Genomic DNA, 23,804 nt, shown 5'->3' with positions numbered 1-23,804 from the left:
TTGAATGTTGTTTATGTCAATAATGAATAGGACTGCTTGTAAAAGAGGTGTCCATTTGCTGATGTTTGTCAAACTATATAGAAAAACACAAATACATTTTTTATGCTAAAATGTAACACAAGTTTATTTAATAAAACTTTGTTCTGTCAAGTTCTCCATGTTCATGTTTTCACTCTTTGTTCTCTTTTAGCTGTTATTAATCACCTTGGCAAGCCAAGAAATAAGTAAAAACACAAACCTTTTTTCTTCTGGAAAACTTTTTTCACTGGGTATTCCTTTCTCTGGTGGAAAATGGGTTCACGGAGGACAATGACACGCTCCTCTTCTGGCAATGGAAGATACAGCAATGGGGATGATATCAGTGGGAGTAGCCGGCCTGGTGGCTGCAGCTACCTCTCTAATGTGAGGCCAGAGAACAGGTACAGATTCAACAATAACCCAGTGTGCTGTGCTACCTGTTGAAAATCATTATAGAAACCATGGTGGACCACTGTGCTCACATCAATACGTAAAGATTTTCATAAGTTGGGATGAACGTGTGTGGTGTGTTGTGTCTTTGTTTGTTGCTATGGTCGCCAGAGTTTAAATAAACTGCTGATTAAGAACAGCATCTCAGTTATGCCACATGGGCCCCACTAACAACAGCTTTTGCATGGAAAGATTTGTTCATGGAACAATGGTTGCCGGCCTTTTAGATTCAACTCTTTAATGATACATCAGTTTTAAGTAATAGGCTATAAAATTATTTGAGATAATAGCATTTCCCCCCTTCTAGTCAGTGATACAGAAATGGTTTTATACCGCCCTGATGTCCAGTTTCTTTTAGGACATCCTACCCTACCTAAGTTATTTGATATAGGGATGGTCTTGTGATTTACGCATGTTGTAACTGCAAAATCACATGTAAAGATGATTTTGTGGCAATGAACATGGGTATAATTTCCAGTGGGAATTGGGACAAACACTACAGAGAAACAAGATGATCTGAAATGATGAACAGAAAGTGCTGTTAGACAAAAGTTCCTGCAAAACGGAAACATTTTTCGCTTAAAAATTCACTTGTCATAGCTCAATTAATGTAGTATTTTTTTATTGTATTTCCAATAGGTCAACACTGAATTCCAGCAAAGTTAGCTGTATGTAACGCATGCTGCAAGCCATATAGCATGCACATTATATTGTGTGACTGTCTTTAGTATTAGTGTCTTTTTGTTAGTTTAATCATGAGTAACATGCAGTGAAGTGTAAAAGCATCTTTTAACTGTTCATGCGGCCAATACTGAAGTGCATGTCAACACCAGACATGGATCAACTGCACATACATACAAGCACCACCATAATGCTTTTACAACATGCATGCAAGCACATATCAATTTATATTATATCTGCGTTATGTTTCTTACTCATTTCCACATGCCATAATGATTCAATACTCTTGAAGCATTATATTTATGGTAATGTGTTTCATTTTTATAATTAATCTCATATGTATAGTTAGACATGCTAATTAACTATTCATACTGAACTGCAGAAGTCAAAGATCAGAACACTTCACTTTCATTGCCTCTAGTAAGAACTGCTCAACATTCAAGGACAAATGTTAGTCCTAGTCTTAATGTGAATGTGAAGAATGTCATCTAGAGGTCTTGAGAGAAATAACACATCTGGTGTTTTTATTTCATATTTTATGTCTATCCTGTAATATAATTATATAATTCAGTTAAAAAACTGGTCAGTTGGCTCAACAATTTGTTAAAAAGTTAATTTACCCTTTTACAAACTTCAGCAATTAAAGGCTCCATATTTTAATTCACACAACCTCCAGACGATACTTTTGCTCTTGAGCCTGAAAGCTGCTCATCTACACAAAACAATAATCCAGTATACATGTAATAATGTTAAAATTACAAAATCAACCGTGGGAACATGACTGACCAGCTCCCTTTTCTTGCACAGGAGCACACTCTGCAGTATGATGGCACAGTTAACTGAGGAAACACAGCCCTCCTTCGAAACAACCCTGAAGTCGAAAGCTGTGTCCGAGAATTGCAATGTGAAGTTCTCTTGTGTGGTTACAGGTAAACACCGCTTCAGAGGTTACATCGCACACTTTGCAAGGCTTTACACCAGATGTTTGTAACCTTATGGACACTTTATTACCAGAACATACAATAATACAACATAAGTAAATAAAAAATTTGTCTAAGTAGCATGCTTATAAGAATGTAACAACTTAAAGGAAGTGAATGCACACAAGTAATGTACTACCTCTGAAAAAAGACTCAATATACACCTGGTTTCATGCATCATGACCATCTGAAATATGTTGAGACATTTCTGCAAGGCAAGCGTAATGCACCTAATGCTGCCTTTTTTTAATTTACAGAAATTGTTTGTCCTGAATTTCTTTTGTTTTGTTTTTTTCAGGACACCCTGCTCCTCAGATTATTTGGTATAAGGATGATGTGCAGTTAGACAGATACTGTGGACTGCCTAAATACGAAATATTCCGCAATGGACAAAATCATTCCCTGCAAATTTACAAGTATGTATCTTTGGATACAATGAAATCACATGTGAGTGCACTGGTTCTACCAAGATGATACCAAGATCAACACTGTATTAGTCTGTTCAAACTTTCTTCAACATTTAAATTCCTACACAGCAATGAACACTCTGATGGAGGTGACAAAATCATTGTATATTATTTTCTTTCTGCTTCAAAGTCCAAATACTAAGAGAGTGACTTGACACTGCCCACATTAAGTAAGCCTGGTAGGCTTTTATTATTATTGTCAACATTATTAAATTAAATTATTTTATTTAATTGATTAAATTATTTGAGAATCAAAATTAAAGAGCTTATCCTGAACAGTTTAGCCAATACATCAGTATTTCGGTGTCAGAAATGTTTCCTTGTGTTTTTGTCAAGAATCAGTTTGCTTAAACTGGGCTTTTCTTTGCAGTTGCACTGTGGATGATGCAGCTATATACCAGGCCTCAGCCAGCAACAGTAAAGGTATAGTGTCCTGTTCTGGTGTTCTAGAGGTGGGTGAAATGAACGAGTTCAAGATCCACCAGCGCTACTTTGCCAAGCTCAAACAAAAGGCTGAGAACAGACACAGGGAAGCTGAAGGGAAAGAAAACCAGGAGCCGCTACGAACCATCAGTCCAGACCGCACACAGAGGAAACGCCGCTCCACAATGGAGGCCTTTCTCAGCACGCCAGGCTCCATGGAGTATGAGGGCAATGAGGAGAGCCATCAGGCTGTAGCTGTAGAGACTGAGGCCAGGTTACAGGAGGCAACAGTGGAAGAGGTGGAAGAAAAGCCAGTCCCAATCACTAATGGAGCAGTGTCTGCTGTAACTAACGGACAGGCCATCAGTGAAAACGATGACAAGAGCGGGACATATATATACGACTCTGCACAGAAGATTTTCAATTCACACCATCCCAAAACTCCCTTTGTCAAAAAGAAGATTAAAATTTCCAACAGTGCAAAAGTTGCAAAATCAGATACACCAGGAGAGTGGCCATCTGAGGAGAGAAGGGCAAACAATGAGCCCTCCACCTCTGCAGCTCTGACCTGCACTGAGTCAACACAGTCTGAGGGGAATTCAGAAGAGGTTATGGAAGTAGAAAATACTGTCGGTTTATCAGTTGTGGATTCAAGCTTCAGAAATGTGACAAAACATCAGAAATCAAAATCAGAGAAAGTATTGCTTGTTGAAAGGCCTTCAAGGGATGAGAACACATGTGTTAAGGTAACTGTGCCTACACAGAAAGAACCGCTTTCTGCCTCATTACCACCTGCTGCTCTTACATCCACAAGGCGTACCGTGTCAGGAACTGAAAATAAACAGGCTGTTAAGCATGAGAAGGAAGCTGGACGCAAAGATAGAGAAGAAAATTTGGAAATGCAACTGACTACAACACAACTACAGTCTGCTGCAGCAGCACTGCAACAACCCCTCAGTACAGTGCAGGAGGACATTTCTAAAACAGAACATGTTATTGTCATGGATGTTGACAAAAAGTCAAAAACAACCACTGGTGCATCTTTATCACACAGAGGCACTGAGTCGGATCTACCGTGTGAAAGAAGGACTGCTTTACCTCAGAGTCCATGTAAACAGGCTGCAGGTCAGTTGTCTGAGAAGGAAACAAGCCCCTGCCAAAAAAATGTGTCTCAGCCAGCGCTGCTGAGTGAGGTGAGTGAGGCTTTTCACATGAGCTCATGAGTGTTTTGTGCTGCATCAGTAACACAAGCATCCTGGAGCTATTTATAGATTTTATAAGTATGCTCTGCTGTGTGACAAGAATTAAATGACGCACATGTTGACAGATGCAAATGGTATATTAATACAGTGCATGTGATATTGTAAGTTCAAAGGTCTGAGAGTTGGCTGTTACATACATATAGAATTATACTTAGAATGTGGCACTTTGCACTAATAGTACATGGATTAAGCAGATTTCCTCTAAAGCAATAGTTCGACATCTTGGAAAATATGCTTATTGTACAGAGGCAATTGGATAGCTATTTTGCTCCTGTTTCAAATCTTTGTGCAGGGCTGAGTTATATCAGAAAGCGGTGGGGTAGTTGTGATGGTGTCCTGACTGATGGTATCATATAAGTATGTTCATAAAACTAACTAAATACATTATATTTTGTCATAACATAAAGAAAATAAATAAATAATTAGCTTTTTGGATAACAGCCTTGTATGCTGCAATGTTGTAATGGACAGTCATCTAGTAACATCCTAAATTAGCACTTGTTGTGCTATTTAAATTGTGAACCGTTATTGTCCACTGCTTATGCAATTGTCCTGACTCCAGCTCCATTGCTAAGTACTGACAACACTGAGAGCTGAGACAAAACACTGCACAGCTGAAGCACCTCTTAAAATTATTCACATTCCTTTCTGGCCACACTTAAAAGTAAAATAGACACCTTACATGTGAATAGGCCTCACAATGTCAGAATAAGACACAAGGGAAGGCAGGGAAACAAGCATAAATGAGCAAAAAGCAAATTTTTTATACATTTTATAAAGATACTGTATATAAGTATTTTGAGTCGGTTTGCAGTTGCTTTTTGAAGGAACAAATTGGCTGAATATTGGCAAAGAGAATGACCCTTGAGCTATATGTGGCTTATCTCAGGCCTGATGTAATGACATATGGCACGGGGAACCTCCCATGCTAATTAAAAGAGATCTACAGCTCAGTACCAGATTTTGGGGACTTGCATTCAACAAACGTGTATACATGGCACAGCGCTATGGAACAGAGCAGTGTACCATGCTCATATTTCACAAGATGATATATATGTTTATATGTGCTGGATTTGGATTCTGGATGAAGATGAATTGATATGTCAACATGGATTTTAGAGATGTTTTTTTATTCAAAATATAAAGAAGAAGGTTTAAGAACTAGTTATCAGTATCTGTCTAACTGCACATCATCCTTATACCAACTACTAGAAGTTTTTTTTTACAAGCCACTCTCCTATTTACTTACATGAATGCTAATGCTAATATATATTAGCATTAGCAACCATGTCAGTTCAAAAGCACATAAAGCGTTTTGAATGTTTTTCACAGATAGCCATATGAACACTGCCAATAGGGCAAGTGAAGGAAATGTTTGTTGTTACCATCACAAACTATATCTTTTCCTTTTTATTCCCATTCCATTTGTTGCTGGTTACGATGTTGCTGTTTTTAAAATCACATGTGTTTATCCTTGTCCACCATAGCCAGGGATAAGGGAATATGTATTTACAGAATGGAAACCTCTGCTTGTATTATGTCCCAAGGTTACACAGGCCCATACAAAGATGAACAGGAATGATGCACCTGTCAGCCTTGAGCTTCCACTCAACCGGTGCACAATGGACGCACAGCTACCACAAAACGATCCACCAGAGAGAGACACTACGACAGTTCATGTCCAGACCCCTTCTTTGCACTGTGGTCTTCAAGCAGTGATTGACAAAATGACACAGGACACATGGGATCATTCCATGGGATCAAATGAAAGCCATACGGTCCTTTTTACAGACCTACAGAAGTCACCCTTCCAAAGCCCTGGTGGTGGTGAGAAAACCCAAGGGTGTAATGTTTCCCCCAGCGCCCAGCAAAGCCAAGTTGATACTGCTATAAAAACTGTTGAAGGGACAGAAATACAAGTTGATGAGAAGGTAGAGAGTAACGAGGAAGGTAAGTTATTAGGGCAGTCTGACAGTGTGGCCCCAAGTGAGACGATAGTTGAGATGGAGACTGAAACTGCCTCTCTACATATGACTGAACGCATTGAAACTGAAAAGAACAAAGATGCAGTAGATAAAGACACAGCTGTTATTATTGTGGATGCCTCTAATAAAGAAACTGAGAAGAAGGGACATATATTAAAAATGGCAGAGAGAACTAGTTTAGAATTACAGAATCTGAAGTCAACAACATTTGAGCTTGCCAACCCACTCCTAACAAAACCTCCTGAAAACACACGAAAGTTATCTGTCCAAATTAAAGCCTTCCAAGAAATTCCAAATCCTGTAACAAAAGTCATATCTATAGCTGAACTTTTGAGATCACAAATAAAGGCTCTTGACTCCACATTAGCAAATTCAGTGACCACCACGGCCCATGCAACTACAACTCCTACAGAAACACGTGAGGAGCTAAAAGATAACAACAGCAAATGTAAATCGGAAGTGAAGACGTCAACGCCTGACAGGAGTATTGATGATATTCCTCCCAGAAACATCAAGGAAACCCTAATGGAGGTTTATCATCAACTAAATGAAACTGATCGGGATCAAATTCACATTCACGGTGCAACTTCGCCACCTGTTCAGGCTTTACAAAAACCTCTTGTTATCCCACCTATCTCTGTCATTGACACTGGCACCACTACAGAGACTGCACGACAACATGGACATGCAACAAAATATAATGAAGGAGTTATGGACACTGGAGCATCAACTCTGGTTCCTCAGAAAGATTTCCCACTTGTTTGCCTTTCTGGAAGTGAAAATGTCAGACACAATTTTTCTCCCTCGATTTGTCAGGACGACCTGACCAATAAACTGACAGCAATTTCAACCCTATCCAGAAATGTCAGTCGAGAACCTGGGACTCCACTTAGAGTGGCACCTATAAAGTCCAGTGGTCAGGAGTCAAATATTACTGTTTTGGAGCATGTCAAAGATGAATCTCTTCAAGGCAAAGATGTGGGATTTATAAAAAAGTTAGCTCCAGAAATTAAACTTAACAGCAAAACTGAAAAGGGGATTACTGAAATGAATTCTACAACACTTTTGTATCAAGACAAAAGTGAAGAACACAACACAAAAAACAGTTCTTTGCAGAGTTTACAAAAGTTTCCCACTAACAGTGAACTTGGCACAGGTAAACAAGAGAATAATCTTCAACTTATTCAACAGGACAACTCTATGTTTGAGGAATTATCAAGGACTGACTCATTAGCCAGTCCAACTCCTGAAGCTAGTCCATTGTTAAAGAAAAGAAATTGTGTCTCTCCCATTCCTTCTGCTACTCCACGAGAGCTGGCCTCTGGGGCCCGACGGAAAATCCTAATACCCAAGGCCAAACCTGAGGAAACCTCTGAAGCCACATCGCAGGTTGATAACCAAACTCTGAAAAAGGAAGTTTCTATGCAGAACAGCAAGCTTTCCGCAAGTCCCATGACTCTCTCTACGTCTCCAAGCCTGTCACGACGGTCACCTCTACTTCAGTCCCCCGGTGAGCAAACTTCTCCTGCAGAAAGGTGTTCTCCACTTTTGAGCAGGAGGAAGGTGGCATCTGATACTCAAGCACCAAGCCAGCAGCCCACTGAGGAGATCCAAACCCATAAAACTGAGGGGAAACCTGCAGAGAAGGACAAGCATGACCCATTCAAAGGTAAAATATCCTTCATGTCAGAACAGTGTTTTTAAATGTCGCAATGCATGCTGCATGAGAAACATGATTCACAAAACCTGGGGTGAGATAACCAAGATGTGTTTAACTGTCCAGCTTGCACCTGTTGCAGCAATCAGACTGATTATGATGTTGGTTTTGGTCACAAACCCAATGCAGTGGCTGTGTAAAGTTATTCGCAAAACAATTCTATCCACACCAAATTAAACTTAGTTTAGCATACTGTGTGTGCAACATGTCAAATCAGAAAAGCTGCTTTTCACTCGCCACAAGATGCACAGGCTGGTAAACTAAATGGGTCACATTTTTTATATTGTCTCTTTCACTGTTACTCACAGGAAGTCAATATCATATGATTGGTTCCATGTTCTTGGTTTACTTCCATAGAAATACAGTAGTATTTGTATACGTTACGTTTACTTGTTGTTTGAGCAGTCCACTAACATTGAAAAATTCAAATCTAGGGACATAAAAATGCCAGCATTCATATTAAATTCACACCAGTGGGTTGTTGATTGACACTAGTGTCCCAGTACAGTATTTATGCTATCCCTGTCTACTGTGCAATATGTAAAGTGTTCAAATTTGCATTTGGCAGTTAAGTTTGACTGTAAAGTTTCTATTAGTAGATGCACTAACAGGAAATAATGTGCATTTGGTTCTTGTAGACTAACTAATACATTTACAATTTTCAACATCAACGCACATGGATACTGTATTACATGTAAATTTAATAGTGCCAATATGAAATTGAGACACACACACGGGATTGCAGTGAATACATTAACATTTGCTTACAGCGCCATGCCACATATAGGATATATTATAGGAAAGAAACCTTTTGGATGTAGCTTATATGCACTATAGCACATACAGTATATTTATCAGACTAGATATGTCAAGGTTTCCTGATACTTAGAACATAGAAAAGTGTTTATCTTCACTATGTTATCCGTGTTTGGTGTCTTTTCCTCCAGCTCCTCAAGTTATTCGAAAGATCAGGGGCGAATCCTTCGCAGATGCCTCAGGACACTTGAAATTATGGTGCCAGTTCTTCAACGTTCTGAGTGACTCTACAATCAAATGGTACAGAAATGAAGAAGGGATTGCTCAGATTAAAAGAAAGTAAGTTTCCAGAGTAAGTAAATCCGCAGTTTCACAAGAAATTGATTATTTGGATTGACTTTTAGTAAAGGTCTTATAGGTCATAATAGTGATCACCTATTACTGAGTTTTGGTCATATTCCTGCAAAACCCACATTTTCTGAATCATTTATTTGTTATTTGTTTGTTTCTCAGTGCAGGGGACGAAACTAAGGTCAATCTTGCCATTGTTCAGGCATCATGCAAAGACTCTGGTGTTTACCGATGCAAAATCACAAATGAATATGGGACAGACTCAACAGACTTTCTTCTTAGTGCAGATAGTATGTAGTCTTTTACTTTACATCATAAAATATTTTTTTCCCTTGCATTACTGGGCCACAACAAGTCTCATCTTCTCCCTCACTGTGTTGCAGTCATGGCTGGAATGTCCTTACGTGAGGACCTTGGTGGTAAGCTAAGATTTCCCGTGTTTTGGTCATTGTTTTTCCTGTGTCAGAGCCAAAAGCTTTTCTAACTTCCATTCTTTTGTATGCAGTTGGAGAAGAAATTGAAATGACACCCCTGATATTCAGCAAGGGTGTGGCTGATTCTGGCGTCTGGGGCAACAAATTCTTTGGCCGCATAATGATGCAGGAATCTCATATTGGTGATGGCTGTTCTCACAAAGTCTGGAGGGCAAAAGTCATCTATGGTCTGGAGCCTGTGTTCGAGTCTGGAAACACATGTATCATTAAAGCACCCAACCCCATCGCCTATGGAGGTAAAGCAGAAAGCTGCCTTATAGACAGAAACCTGGACATTGTCAAGCAGGTATGTAAGGAAGATGATTTTGTAATTTGTTTGTGTCTTCTTAATACATTTAAAAATGTCATACAATAAACTAACAAATCCAGTTTTTAAGTAAATCAGTCAGGTGTCATTCCTGCCACCCACGTACGATTACTGTAACACTAATCAAATGAAGATTGAATACATATGCTGGTGTAGGTTGAGCTTATCGTTGCTGGCTATTCTCCAATGTTCTGCATACAGGAGTGTAAAATTCAGAACTTGGCTCGCGAATACTGCAAAATCTTCTCTGCAGAAGCAAGAGTGATTGAACACTTTGGCCCCTCTCTTGAGTGAGTACAAGCAGTTTACACTTCATCAAAAGTTAACGTCCTCTTGTACAGTACATGAACCACTTAGCCTCTCTAAAGGTCGTTCACATCTTGACAATATTTGTTACACAGAGTGATTCCAGTCTACTTGATGTACCGACCGGCAAACACTGTCCCTTATGCCACAGTGGAGGCTGATCTGACAGGGGTCTATCAGAAATACTCTGTCCTGGATCATACAGGCAGAATAGACATGAGGACTGACTCTGAGGTGGAGCAGAAGTGTTGTGCCCTGCAGCACTGGGTCTTTCAGTGGACCAGTGGCAATCTGCTACTCACTCGGCTAGAAGGTAGGCTGACTCAATGGGAAATGTATCTTTTTCCTTTCCTAATGTTGTGTTAAAATCAGTAGCATATTGAAGAAACTGGTGAATGAGTGAACTAAAAGTTAAATATTGCTCACAATAAGGCAATGTGCGAGAGACATTTTTTACTACTAATACTTAAAATAAAGAGGCATGTGTATTTTAAACACCGTCAGGTCTATTACACACAATTTGCTATGCAGCATTCAATTTATGATAAAATATTAAGTATGTTGTGTTCTGAGAACTTAACTTGTATTTGTAATTTGTTTTTACTGCTGGAGTTAATGTGGTGGCAATTCCCATTGCATGTCTGTCACATTTGAATATATTACCTGAACAACAAAAAAAGTAATTGCATGATGTTATTTTGCAGGTGTTGACACCAAGATCACCAATGTTGGAATTTCAGTCAAATCAACGGGGTTAGTTTATTTGTATTGTTTTGTTTCTGTAAATTACTCTCTGAAACCCTAATTTTACAGGTAATTTACATTTATACGGATCACGACTGTGACATTTGCCTTTGTTGTGTTGGTGCAGGAATCAAGGTCTATCTGTTGAAGGGGATCCCAAAGTTTTTGAGCAATTTGTCTCCCAGCACCAGTGTAACTACTTCTGTGGTCTGCTCAGCCTGAGGTCACTAAAGGTCATGGACTCTCTATTAACGCCAACGAAGGCCAAGGGCTCCAGGAGCCCGTTAATTCAACGCAGAACAGGTGCTGGCTCCTCCAGCCCTCAGACAGGCCGGAAAGCTGCTGGCAGCCCCAGACTACCCAGGAAGACTGAGCAAGAGGGCAGAAAGACCCCAACTAAACAAAAAGCTGCTGATCCTCCCAAAGTTGTTAAGATGGAATAGAGTAATTATCACTCAATAAGACGTCAGAGATCATAGATTTTCTCAATGGACTCAAATCCCATTGAGTTTCTCCATGCTGAACCAGAAACCGGAAATGGTTCACTGTTGGTACATATCAGCAAAACAGCCCAGAAGGAACGGTGAGACAGAAACAGGGCTGATGACACCTTTATTTTTAAGAGAGGTGTAAAACCTTCAGAGAACAGGACAGAGATATATAAATAACATGACTTAACTATTTAACAGCCACCATTCCTTGCCATTATTACTTATTGCAGATCGATGCCCTCGCATGTTGTTGTGATTATCGATTGTACAATGTACAATGTACATCATTGTACATTGTACACAACAAATCTTAGGGTTGAAACTACCTTGTAGTAGTGAGTAGCTTTCCTGAGTTTGCATTGTATCAATCCATGTACCATTGTAGGTCACAGATTGTGAGTCCCAATCTCAGGTCAGACTGTACTAAATTAATGTGCAAGATGAAACATTTTGAAATGACGTGGCATTTTAGGTAGTCTTTGTAATTTGCACTGGGATAGCACAAACATGTATCATTTGTAGTCACCTTTGTGAATGTTAAGAACCATGAGCTGGGAGCAAACAGCCTTTTCCCCCCAGGAATGTATCAAGCCAAATGTAGCCTTACATGACACTGTTGTACAGTGGCTAATGGTGCTGTGCTTTCATACTGTAACCTGTCATGTTTACTTGCTATTCTACATTGCACTGCATTTTTAGGAACTGCACCTTTGAATGCAACTGGCTGTAAAATAAAATATATGATTACACCTTGTGCGTTTGGAGATGATGGGAAAGTGCATGACGTGCTTTTGAAATTCTGAATGTCATTCTTAATAGAAATTAGCATTTTATGAAGAGGGCTGAATCACTGTGATGAAAACCATCCCACTCAGTCTATCAGACATCAGCAGTCACTCATTATCATATACGCATATCGTTTAGAAAGATAAGTGACCCGGTGTTATCTTAGTGACGCCTATCATGTGAGAGGACTGTCACATTTCTTTTCTGTCACCACACTGACATGCACCCATTATTTTTAGCATGGCTTTCATGAAAAGGCTTCCCATATTTGGGCTAATTCTTTTAGGTAATTTTAGTGAAGCAACACTTTATTTTTACCTATATTTTTCCCAGCTACTATCAGAATTTTACAAATGATCTGTAGTATCCTCCAGCAAAGAAATATCCTATTCTATTCTATGTGTGTGCAATCCCTCCAATCGTTGTTGAGACATGGTGATGCTACAGTTAAAGTCATACAAATGGAATACCATCTAATAGTTTTTGAGATATTTCAGCCTGGACAAAAGTGGTGGCCTGACCAACCAACAGACTGAACGCTAGCATGGCTAAAAATGACATTGTATTTTCACACACTAAGCCATAATAATTTGTACACATTTGCTATAAATGCACTACATGATTAATCACTTTATGCTGTAGTGTGTTATGGTAGTGTTAAAAAAACTCCTACTTTCAGCCATTGCATGCTTAATAGCGCTACCACTCAGGGGCAAATGGGATTCTTTCACAGATATTCGAGACTGAAGTGTTGCTTGCAACCAGTGTGTGTTTACAGGGTGAAAGGCTAACTTCATCATGATAATCATTTGTGATTCCCAGTCATTAGTGAGTCATCGTTTATGTAATCGGTGGCCTCATGCACAAGTGTGAACAGTGCCGTGAAGCTAAATGTACGCATAACAAAAAAGTTCACTGAGTGTCACTTCTGATGTTGTCCAGCGGCATGACAGGGTCAGATGGTGTCAACAGAAGGAAGCGATGACAGGCTTTAGTGTGAGGTAGCTTCTGTTATGTTGCCCATATTTCTTACACGCTACCATTTTGTTATAATATGTGACATATCACACACAGCAGGACCAATTAGAAGAACTGTCAGTACAATATGAATCCTTGACACTAAAATTCACCTCTAAAGTGAACTACAGACACAAGTGAAAAATACCTTATTACCTTATAGCTTGTCTGCCTACAGTATATAACTATTTGCAACAAAATGCAATAAAATAAGCCTATGCATGATATTCACTTGAAAAGCAGTTAATAACACTTGCAATACTGCAGCACCATCTTCTGTAACAACAAGGATAACCCTTTCATTAACAGTAAATAAAGCTGAATGACATCTGGTAATTAATTGTTTTCTATCAGTTTGTCCACAGCATACTGAACTCCATTCACTACTTTACTCAGAAGACGTGGGTGTATGTTTGAACCAGCCACTAGGGAGGTCTCGTAGATGATGAGTCGCAGAGGTAACAATAGTGTAACTGAGGTGTGATAACAACATGGAGAAGATTGGGCCTATCATGAAGCAAGACACTCCTGCCACCTACTGTTAGTTCAGTCACCGTACCATTGATGAAAATAAGATACAAGTAAAATGTAATTTGCACTATCAAATGTTTTAATTTGACCAAACTATTTATATGGAGATTCTGAGGTAAATGTTTGATTTATCTGGGAAAGTGGTTTCTCACTGTCTGTGTCACGCATTGCATATCCGCAATACTGTCACGGAGTGACAAATATATGTAAAATCTACATTATTTTGGAAATTAACTAAAATCATCTCATACCTAACCATGCTCACTTTGTAAGATATCTTCACATCATCAGAATCTTTGTCTATTTAAAAAAAATTATATTTGTCTGACAGGAATAATGTCAGACAATGAGCCATACCTTAATCCGAAAGAGTTTCGTGCAAGGCATGACAGGAGAAATTATGAGCAAAACGCAGAAATTACAGAGGAAAGATTCATTGGCACAGCTCTTACTGCTGCACTGAGTACGTCGGACTGAATGCTATAAAGAGCTCTGGATCACTCACAGTAATCTCAGCATTAATACCCATGATAAGACACATCAAATGAGAGAATTGTTAGTCCCCAACTGTAGAAATCTTGTGTGTTCATTTAGGCCGTAATTGCAATTTCATTTAATAGAACATAATGTTGAGTTAATATGAAGATCTCGTGCTCAGAGACCGGGTCTTTAGCACATTAAACACATTTGCAGAGTTCAGTCTCACATTCGTGCTCATTATGTGGCAACATGTAAAAATATGCTCCACACAAAAAATCTTTTTGATAATTTTGACACATAACAGCAGCAACAGAAAGCAGAAAAATTGTCTAAAAAAGCTGTACATTATGTATGGTTATGCCTGGATATAGAATAACATCTCAGTAAATCAAATGGAAAAACAATGATAAATAGAAACAGCAACTGGCAAGTGTGACATCTAAGAACCACTCTCTCACAAGGCTGCCTGTGATTCTGACCTCACATTGTTGTACCTGAATGACCTCAATTACCATTGGCGGGCCAGGGTAGTTGTGACCATTTAGGCAGATTCTATGAAAAGGATCACACGTCCCTAAATGCCACAGACTAGTTGGCATTTGAAAAAAGTTTTATCTACAGTCCACCAAAAGTCGCAGGCTGCCACTGGTCTCTGTGCCATCGCAAAGTTGACTGTCAGTGCCGAGTTAATCTGCCACATCACAGCAAGCTTTTGCTGACTATGAAATAATGATTTTCTGATGCATATCTCACATTATTTCCTCTCACGGGGGAACTTAAAGGCTAAATCTGAATAAAATCAGTGTTGTCTAAATGCAGAGTGCAGAAAATACAGATATGCACATGATGAAACGCTGTCCAATAGCGCTGTGCTATCTCCTTTTCAAATACTGCAGAGGAAGAGGAGGTGAGCATACTAGATGGAAGCACAGCAGTAAACAATATGCTGCTAAACAGAAGAAAAAATCTGCTCAATTATGTTTAGCATAAAGCTCACTACAGCCACATCTTCTGGCACCTGGGTCTCAAGATAATATATAATTTCTAATCCAATAATATCTACAACAAAATACCTGGGCTATCGCCTGGTATCAATCCAACCCGGCAGGGATATTCATATTCAAGGGGCCTTGTGCACAACCTTTAAACAGCATTACTGGGTGACTTAATTATGGTTTTCACAATGTTGCTCAGTGGTTTTGGTGGGATGGAGTTAAAGACCACACAACAAACAATCAAAACATGAGTCTTTAATATCATTAGAAAAACTGTTGGGATCACCATACAACTACTGCCCTCCTCTGCTCAGGGGAGAAGGGTGGCAGTAAAACTGATAAAGGATATGCAGCAACCACAACATCCTCTGTACGAAGCATGGCAAATGTATTAGTAAGATGTTAAGAGATCAATGCAATCTGAGGGAGTGTTAAGCCATCATAAACCAACTGTGAAATTCAGTTTTGCATACAGCATTCAGACACTGCTTTGCAGATATAGATTCAGCCTATAAGGAAGTATGAATTCAGAAAGCCACATTTTTATTTAAATTTGAGTTACATTTTGCTCTTTAGTGAATAGAGTATATGTGTACAAGAAAAACAAATGTTGAATCGAAGGAATAATTTGAGGTTAGAAAGAGACATTAATGAATAACTGAACTCTTCAGTGTGTAGGAACTTGACAGCTGTAGTTACTCCATAAGTGCACTTGGATGCTGAACAGATTGCACATATATCTGAAAAGTTTTGTTACAAAATTAGATGTCAGTCCTTTCAAAACAGATTAAAAACTTAACTACTAAAAAGACAGAGCATTTTTATTTTATTTTAAGTCTTTGGGGTTACAATTTATTATAGGGTAAATCTCCAAAACACCATGTTAGTATGACATAGCCTCTGTCAAAATAGATGTGTCCCGAGGAAAACTAAACAGATAGAAACAAAACACAGTTCAGAAAAACACACAGTCAGCATAGTCTCTATTAATCTATTGTTACATTAAAATGAACTTTTAATTACTGGAGGGGGGGAATATAATTAAGTATGAGTCATAAATGACAACAACATGTATATCCTAACATAAAACATGACTTTTTAATGATGGCTCAAACATATGTGTTACTAATAATCCCCACAGAGTCAACAACCAGTAATGGCTGGTGAGTTTCAGATGTGAAGTGACTAATAATGTTATCACTTACTCAGTGAGACTCGCTTCCTCTAGGAAATTAGATGCGATCCATGAAAAAAGAAAGCAGTTAATAATTAGTAGTAATAAAAGGTTCTCGCTGAGATCTTTCTTTGTTGTGAGTTAGATTATTACAATTTTGATTAAGAGACAGTCCAGATGTTAAGGTTGGAATGGAAAATAAACTCACCTGACACTGACTTTATGCACTGATTTATTTGCACTACAGAGCTTACCCACCTTTAAAGGCAGCCATTAATATGCCATAAATTATTAATTCAGAGTGATTGTTTTTATTGGTGGTTGTTTGGTTTATGAAACCTGCTGAGTCATGACAACCACATCACTGATTGTAAGCCTTACTTCATTTGACTCACAATTATAAACAGAGAGGCTACTCTGTTTGTATTGTAAATGTTTTTTTAAAGCTGCACTCATCAATATTTTTATCAAAACGATGGCTCAAATGACTATGTGCAACCTGACAGAAGTCGCTTGTAGAGACAAATTCACAGAGAAATATCGGCAAGGCTATCAGCATTTTGGTTCACTGCTCTCATCAACCTCATTTCTAACAGCAGCAGGCAGCAACAAAAAAAAACAAAAGTTCAGATAAACTCATCAATGAATGCTTCACGCCCAGAACCAGATGATGGACAAAGTTAGCCACTAGCTAGTAAAGAAATTATTGCATTTAGCAGCTAAAGATAAGCCAGATATTATTCTAAGGAGAAAGACAACTTCAAATGACAACAAATGCAGTTGTTGATGGAAATAGACAGAGGGAGCAAATTGCACAAATTCAATAGAAAATTTGATTTGATGGCTCAGTCTTGAATAGGGGCGCTGTCAAAATCTAGTTTCGAGAACATAATTATTTCACTTTAGTGCTTACATGTTGCATATTCATAAAGTAATTACTGCATGCTGCAGACTGTTTGAGAACATTTCAGCTCATTGTTTATAAATTGACAAAACTAAGCTTTAAGTCTGCAGACCAGTTAACACTGAGGTAGTTAGCCGCCTGGATTGATTAGTTTGGATGTCAAAAGCTTTGATCCGCATGGTTTTTCATGGCTTCGGTCTACATAACATATCTACAACACAACATCTACAAGAATTGGACGTTCTATCTATCTAGAAACATCCATACAAATATAATAATTAATTTAGGCTATAATTGTTTTCCTGCTGTTTAAAATCAATAATCATCACACTATTTTATATTATCATCTTTTCATATCATCATCTTATCTTATCTTAATGTAACCCTCTCATAAATTAACACTGCCTCAGGCTATTCAAACAACTCCAAATTAATGCAGTTGTTGCTGGAAATAGACATAGGCAGGCATAAGCATATTTAACTTTATTGCTTATATGTTGCATTTAGGCCTGCCTAAATTAATTACCACAGCTGCAGAATGTTTGAGTGCCTTTCAGGCTAGTTAACACTGAAGGAAAATGTATAGCTAATGATGAATGTAGCCGCCTGGATTGATTAGTTTGGATGTCAAAAGCTCTGATCCGCATGGCTTTGCATGGCTTCAATCTACAAAACATATTTACAACACAACATCTACAAGAAATGTAAGGTCTATCTAGAAACATCCATAAAATATAATAATTAATTTAGGCTATTCAAATAGGCTAGCCAAAAATCATCACATTACCTTATCTTAATGTGACAGTCTCATGAATTAACAGCACCTCTTGGCTGTTCTTAAACCACTGTGAAACACTGCTGGACAAACAGAGGCAGCAACACGTTTCACTTCAGATGTGTGGAGTTTGGTGCTTTTGGAAACCCCCCTCTGCTCTCTCGTATCCTGAACTGACACCTCAACCCTGAGCTCACAGGAGGGCGGGACTTCCGGTTGAGCGCACCCGGAAGATTCGGATGCAAGTTTAACTGCTCGACCGTGCATCCATATGCTCGTGACTTTAAACGTTTTAATGTGATTTAGGTGCTTTTTCTACCTAGTAGTATTTGCAACAATGTTATCTTTAGACTTTCTTGACGATGTTCGTCGCATGAATAAGCGGCAGGTAGGTACCCGAGCATTAGTTTACTGTGATGGTGCGACCGCCGCCTCTTTGTATTGTAAGAGACCTCACAGCTAACCTTACTAGCCGCCGACCTCTTTTTAACGGTGCAGCCTCTCTGTCACTTGTTAGGAAACCTTAAAGTGAACTGTTTTATGCAGACGTGTCTTTCAAAAGGTGCCCTTTATACTACAGCTTAAAAGACACCTGGAAACCTTGCGTAAGCGATGTTCCCGACTTCAGTGTAGCTAACTTAGCCGTTTTCCTCATTTTACCACACTAACGTTGCATTGTTAGCCACGTTAAAGTCTAACGCCTGATATGTTTAACAGTCACCAATGAATCTGCAGTGAATTTAATGTTGTCTCAAACATATGTTGGAACTACAAAGTTGGTCTTGAGCTAGTTTATACCTGAAATTGTCTTATTTACACTTAGAAGTTAAAGGCACACTTATGTTTGGAAGGGTTGTGATTAGAAATGCAATTTTAATATTTTTAATTTTGTTTGCAGCTCTATTACCAGGTGCTGAACTTTGGTATGATTGTTTCCTCTGCGCTGATGATCTGGAAGGGACTCATGGTTGTCACTGGCAGTGAGAGCCCAATAGTTGTTGTTCTCAGGTAAGTTGAGCCATGTGTGTTTTAGGATTTTGGGTCTTGTTTTGCCTTAATTGGCCATTTCTTATGTCTGCTGATGAGAGTTAGTGTAGTGAGTAGTAAAGAAATTCCTAGGGTTTTGAGTTCTGCGTGGAAATACACATTTTCCTCAGAATAGGACAGTAGGTTATATATTTATAATAGGCAAGCTACTGTTGGCATCATGCAGATGATAGCTCCCCCCAACCATAATCTTAGGTCCGATTATTGTTTTGGGGGTTCAAATTTGCTTACGACGTGTGAACATGACGTGATCATGATGGCGCTGTTTGCAAAGTGGAGGAAGAGAGAAAACAACAAGGGACGAAGAATAAAGTTATTATTTCAAGAAAACAACAACTCTGTAATGTCACAGTCCGTCCACCGTAAAATGACAAGACAAGGTAACAGCAACTTTAGAATTTAACTGAAACCATCGTTGATTGTTGAGTTGAAGGCTAGCCAAAGTAAGCCGCAATCCTCAGCTGAAAATGTGCACACGTGCGTTTGTTGTTCTCCTGGTTGGGCCGTGAGTTTGGATTGGTGCTAAGCAAAAGTACTTAAACGATGAATCGATGAAATAATCTGTAGAACCTTGGAGTACTAAAATCATCGTTGGCTGCAGCCCTAGAAAATATATTAAATACAAGTTCTCGTCAAATAGGATCCTTCTATTGCACAACATTTAGAACAGAATGACTTCCTGATTCTGTGAAAGTGTGTGTACGTAATTTAGTAAAAGTAAAGTTTTGTTAAGCTGTGTGATAATGCCTTCTCATGCCTGTTGCTATTCTACAGTAGTCTGTTGTGAACAATAACACACAACAAACTGTTGACCTGTTGATCATCCTGTTAGGATGAGTAAGATTGTACTGGTTTTTTTTTTATATATGTTATGGCTTGTAATTCCCTGCAATTAATGATTATTCTGCCAAATGATCTTTTAGTCAGGTCATTCTTTTGGCTGAAATATATATTTAGTTTTATCATGTCACATTACCTTTACTTTTAAGTTATGCAGGCAGTAAAATGCCAGTTTGACTGCTGGTGATTAGGGTTGTCCATAGATAACCTGATCCAGTTGTTCTTTTTTTTTTATGGTCTTAATCCAAGTCATGTAATGTAATGTTGAGCAGTCACATAGAAAATCATTGTTAATACCTCCTTGTGGCTTTGCAAACATAATAATTTGCTGCCACGCATTGTGGATTATGTCTGTTAAACAGAGGTTGCGATTGGCATGACATATTATCAATTAAGTGGAAACACACTATTGAATTGATCTAAATGATTCTAACTAATTTTGATGATGCTCATCTACCAAATCATTTCAGTGGCAGTATGGAGCCAGCTTTCCACAGAGGAGACCTGCTGTTTCTGACCAACCGGGTAGAGGATCCTATCAGAGTGGGAGAGATTGTTGTCTTCAGGATAGAAGGCAGAGAGATCCCAATAGTACACAGAGTACTGAAGATTCATGAAAAGTATGAATACACATTTAATCAGTGGTGCTGTCCATGATTAAGTTGTACTTTCAGTGTCACTGAGTCACACACCTCTGTATCAAACCTGAGAATGCCATCGATAGTATTGAACTGTACTGAAAAGTTATCTAAAAATGCTCAGAGACGGCTCTGTAATATTTCACACGTGTCATGAATCCCCACCCAGACACAGATGTAGTGAAAAATAGGACTTGAAGTGTGTTGTGGTATAAAATCACGCTGACACTTTTTCCACAGGGAAAATGGAGACATTAAGTTCTTGACCAAAGGAGACAACAATGCAGTGGATGACAGAGGACTGTACAAGCAGGGCCAACACTGGCTGGAGAAAAAAGATGTGGTGGGACGAGCTAGGGGGTAAGTACATTGTTTGGGGAAAATCCATATTAGTACAGACATTTTAATAATGTAATGGGACAGATAATTAATATGTGTACAACTCAAATATGGAGGAGAATTGCAGCCAATTAAATGTTGAAAAGTCGAGCAGAGATGTATTAAGTAGGACTGCATGATTAATCTAATCGCAATCGCAATGTCGTCATGTGCGATTATTACATAACCGCAAAACGGGTGCGATTTAATAAAACAGAAAGTGTGTCACACTCTCTTGTCTATGTGCGCTGCAGTTTGCTCATTATCCACGCCCACACCGTTCTCGCACGCGCCTCTAAAAACAGATATGCAATCAGAAAAATTATTCATAAGCAGTGTGCTAGTAACTTTTAAGACAACAACCTACCACAACCCCCCTCCCGGCCTCGCTGCTAATCGTTCAGAACATAATCGGAATCGCCACCGGAGCACCGACAGAAGGACACCTGTCGCTCTGTGACAGTGACAGAGTGACGGCGTCAGCAGCTGAAGCGGTAAGACAGAAGAAAACAGTTAGCTGTATTGGTGCCTTATGTTGTTCAACATGTTGAACTTTTCACCGAGCCGACGTGCTTGTCAGTCAGTTTCCATCAACCGACCAATCACAGGATGGATGGGGCGGGACATTAAAAAAAGTTTGATGTGCTACAGCAAATCTTTAAATGTTGAACAATATGATTATTGAATAGTTAGTACATAGCATTAACAAATTAGAGACCCATATAGATAATTTTTCTTTTATAAAATTAAATACATAAAAACAACCCACAGAAATGAAACGGCTGTAACTGGATTTAATATTCGATAAAATAGTATACTATTACATGAAATTATAATGAATACAGCAATTAATATATTATTGTTATAGTCTACTAACAGTATACTTTTAACTGAACATTATGCTCTTTATTTAACGTTATAATATTGTACTATAACACTCATGTATACTAGCTCCTCCTCCAGGTTGTGAATAGTGTCTCTGCAGTGGACAGATGTAGATTTAGCCAGAGCCAGGATGCCAGTGTGCCAATATTTGCTCCTTCTAGCTGCCTCCTCCTGAGAGCAACACACTCCCCTTGTTCAGTTTTACATCTGTTTTACTAGTTATTTTTATAAATATTGTTGATCGTTTAACTTTGTTCAAGTTGAGAAATACACATTTCATAATGTCAGTATTTGTGCATTTCCTTCAAAATCAAGCAAGTAGACTCATAGTACCAGTTGTTCCATTATAAATCAAATCGTAATATTCTCCACAATAATCGGAATATGAATTTTTTCCCAATTCGTGCAGCCCTACTTTTAAGGAATCATCCTTTCTACAATAAAAGAAACACTTCAATGGACTTGAGGAATATGGCCCAGATTGTCTTTGTTTGGAGATAAACTGACAAGGTCATATGCAAAACAGCAATTTCACATCTTTGCTGTTTAAGATTTGAGGATTAGGATTGTTCTATCATCTCTGCTAGTTAATTTATATTGAACAAGGTAGGGCTTAGGCAAGTCATCCTCTTCAGCAGTGCTTGTCCAGATGAGAGGGATAGTGTAGGGAGGTCTGTTAGATACGGCACGTCCACGGCATGTGGAGACAAAGAGCATGGCTCGTTCTGGTTGTCTATTGTGGAGATAAAAAAACACCCACCTTTACCTTAATAGATGCTCTGCGTGATGCAATAATTGCTACTTACTCACTCCCTCTCTGTTACATACAAAAAACTGATAACAAGTCGGTGTGCAGGTCACTGCTTTGCCCTAGTGACACACACACACAGTTACCATCAGGGACTGAGTGATAGCCGTCCAACTGAAATACATCCCTTAAAGACAGGAAAGGAATTGAACACTGGTTTATGTTTGAGCAGATGTTCATCCCAGAAAGGTTTCTTCTAATTGTTTTTCATGAGTGTGCCCTCTTTCTTTCTCTCTGAATTTAAGTTATTTTGCCATGTTTTACCTTTATTTGTAGCTAGGCTTGTTCCGATTGAAGGAATGATCAGGGATTGTTTTTTCATGCGTCAAAGGCGATTTTAACTAACTCACTATCAGAACTAAGATGACATAAAAAGTTTCTAGAATCTGCACCACACTGCAGTGTTTCCCATTCACTGATTTATTTATGCCGACACACGCCTCAATATCAATTCTCACTGCCATCTATACTATTAAATAGTAGTAAAATCATAATTCATTGCGGAGTTGACCACAGCGCATAGATTCGCTCAGAACCTCCGTGCTCTCTCTGTCTTGGAAACGGAGCCGCGTGTTTATAGAGAAACTAAAGCATTTAAGTAAACTCTAAGAAGTCAGTCTATCTATTTTTGTTACCACAATGCTGTCAATGTCCACCTTCAAATAAGTTATAAGCAAGCAAGTAAGGAGCCTAGCTAATAAGGATAGCTATGTTAATGTTAGAACACAGCTGCGTTGTCAAGGTTAGCACGCAGTACGTACAGTGGGGGAAATAAGTATTTGACCCCTTGCTGATTTTGCAGGTTTGCCCACTTACAAAGAATGCAACAATCTACAATTTTAATCATATGTACATTCTAACAGTGAAAGACAGAATCCCAAAGAAAATTCCAGAAAATCACATCATATGAATTTATAAAAATTGATAACCATCTGATGAGGAAAAACAAGAATTTTAAGCTCCCTCCAAAGATTTTCAATCGGATTCAGGTCTGGAGACTGGCTAGGCCACTCCAGAACCTTGATGTGCTTCTTCTTCAGCCACTCTTTTGTTGCTTTGGCGGTGTGCTTAGGGTCGTTGTCGTACTGAAACACCCATCCTCGACCCATCTTCA

The 23,804-nt window shown here is 38.7% G+C and overlaps 2 protein-coding genes and 1 long non-coding RNA gene across 4 annotated transcripts in view; 2 read left to right on the top strand and 1 right to left on the bottom strand.

The window, feature by feature from the left end:
* The first annotated feature begins 251 nt into the window (after nucleotides 1-251).
* alpk3b (alpha-kinase 3b) lies at nucleotides 252-12,186 on the top strand. The gene is made up of 13 exons (XM_046033283.1): nucleotides 252-419; nucleotides 1,957-2,078; nucleotides 2,428-2,545; nucleotides 2,967-4,212; nucleotides 5,829-7,935; nucleotides 8,931-9,078; nucleotides 9,253-9,380; nucleotides 9,474-9,509; nucleotides 9,596-9,870; nucleotides 10,093-10,181; nucleotides 10,293-10,510; nucleotides 10,902-10,950; nucleotides 11,069-12,186. The coding sequence occupies exons 1-13, from the start codon at nucleotides 292-294 to the stop codon at nucleotides 11,382-11,384; spliced, it is 4,980 nt and encodes a 1,659-aa protein (XP_045889239.1). The 5' UTR covers nucleotides 252-291; the 3' UTR covers nucleotides 11,385-12,186.
* A 3,343-nt stretch (nucleotides 12,187-15,529) lies between these two features.
* LOC123958710 lies at nucleotides 15,530-18,284 on the bottom strand. The gene is made up of 3 exons (XR_006822147.1): nucleotides 18,107-18,284; nucleotides 16,447-16,465; nucleotides 15,530-16,170 (listed from the first exon to the last, which is right to left on the bottom strand). It is a non-coding gene; the product is annotated as an uncharacterized LOC123958710 (long non-coding RNA).
* Nucleotides 18,210-23,804, top strand: part of sec11a (SEC11 homolog A, signal peptidase complex subunit) — a 7,284-nt gene continuing 1,689 nt past the window's right edge. The window contains exons 1-4 of one of the 2 annotated variants that reach the window (XM_046032260.1): nucleotides 18,210-18,335; nucleotides 18,993-19,102; nucleotides 20,452-20,601; nucleotides 20,860-20,979. In XM_046032260.1, the coding sequence (XP_045888216.1) occupies nucleotides 19,020-19,102; nucleotides 20,452-20,601; nucleotides 20,860-20,979 (353 nt within the window). In that variant the 5' untranslated portion in view covers nucleotides 18,210-18,335; nucleotides 18,993-19,019. The other variant, XM_046032259.1, reaches the window with a different exon arrangement.

The sequence above is a fragment of the Micropterus dolomieu genome, linkage group LG20 (assembly GCF_021292245.1).
Source record: "Micropterus dolomieu isolate WLL.071019.BEF.003 ecotype Adirondacks linkage group LG20, ASM2129224v1, whole genome shotgun sequence".
NCBI classification, from domain to species: Eukaryota; Metazoa; Chordata; class Actinopteri; order Centrarchiformes; family Centrarchidae; genus Micropterus; species Micropterus dolomieu.
The sequence above is the reverse complement of the archived record's forward strand: the minus strand, read 5'-3'. Positions and strand labels throughout refer to the sequence as shown.

Coding starts and splice junctions, on each gene's coding strand:
- alpk3b (XM_046033283.1), top strand. CDS start 292: ATGGGTTCACGGAGGACAATGACACGCTCCTCTTCTGGCAATGGAAGA. Junction 9,079..9,252: donor ATTGCTCAGATTAAAAGAAA/GTAAGTTTCCAG, acceptor TTTGTTTCTCAG/TGCAGGGGACGAAACTAAGG. Junction 10,511..10,901: donor GCTACTCACTCGGCTAGAAG/GTAGGCTGACTC, acceptor GTTATTTTGCAG/GTGTTGACACCAAGATCACC.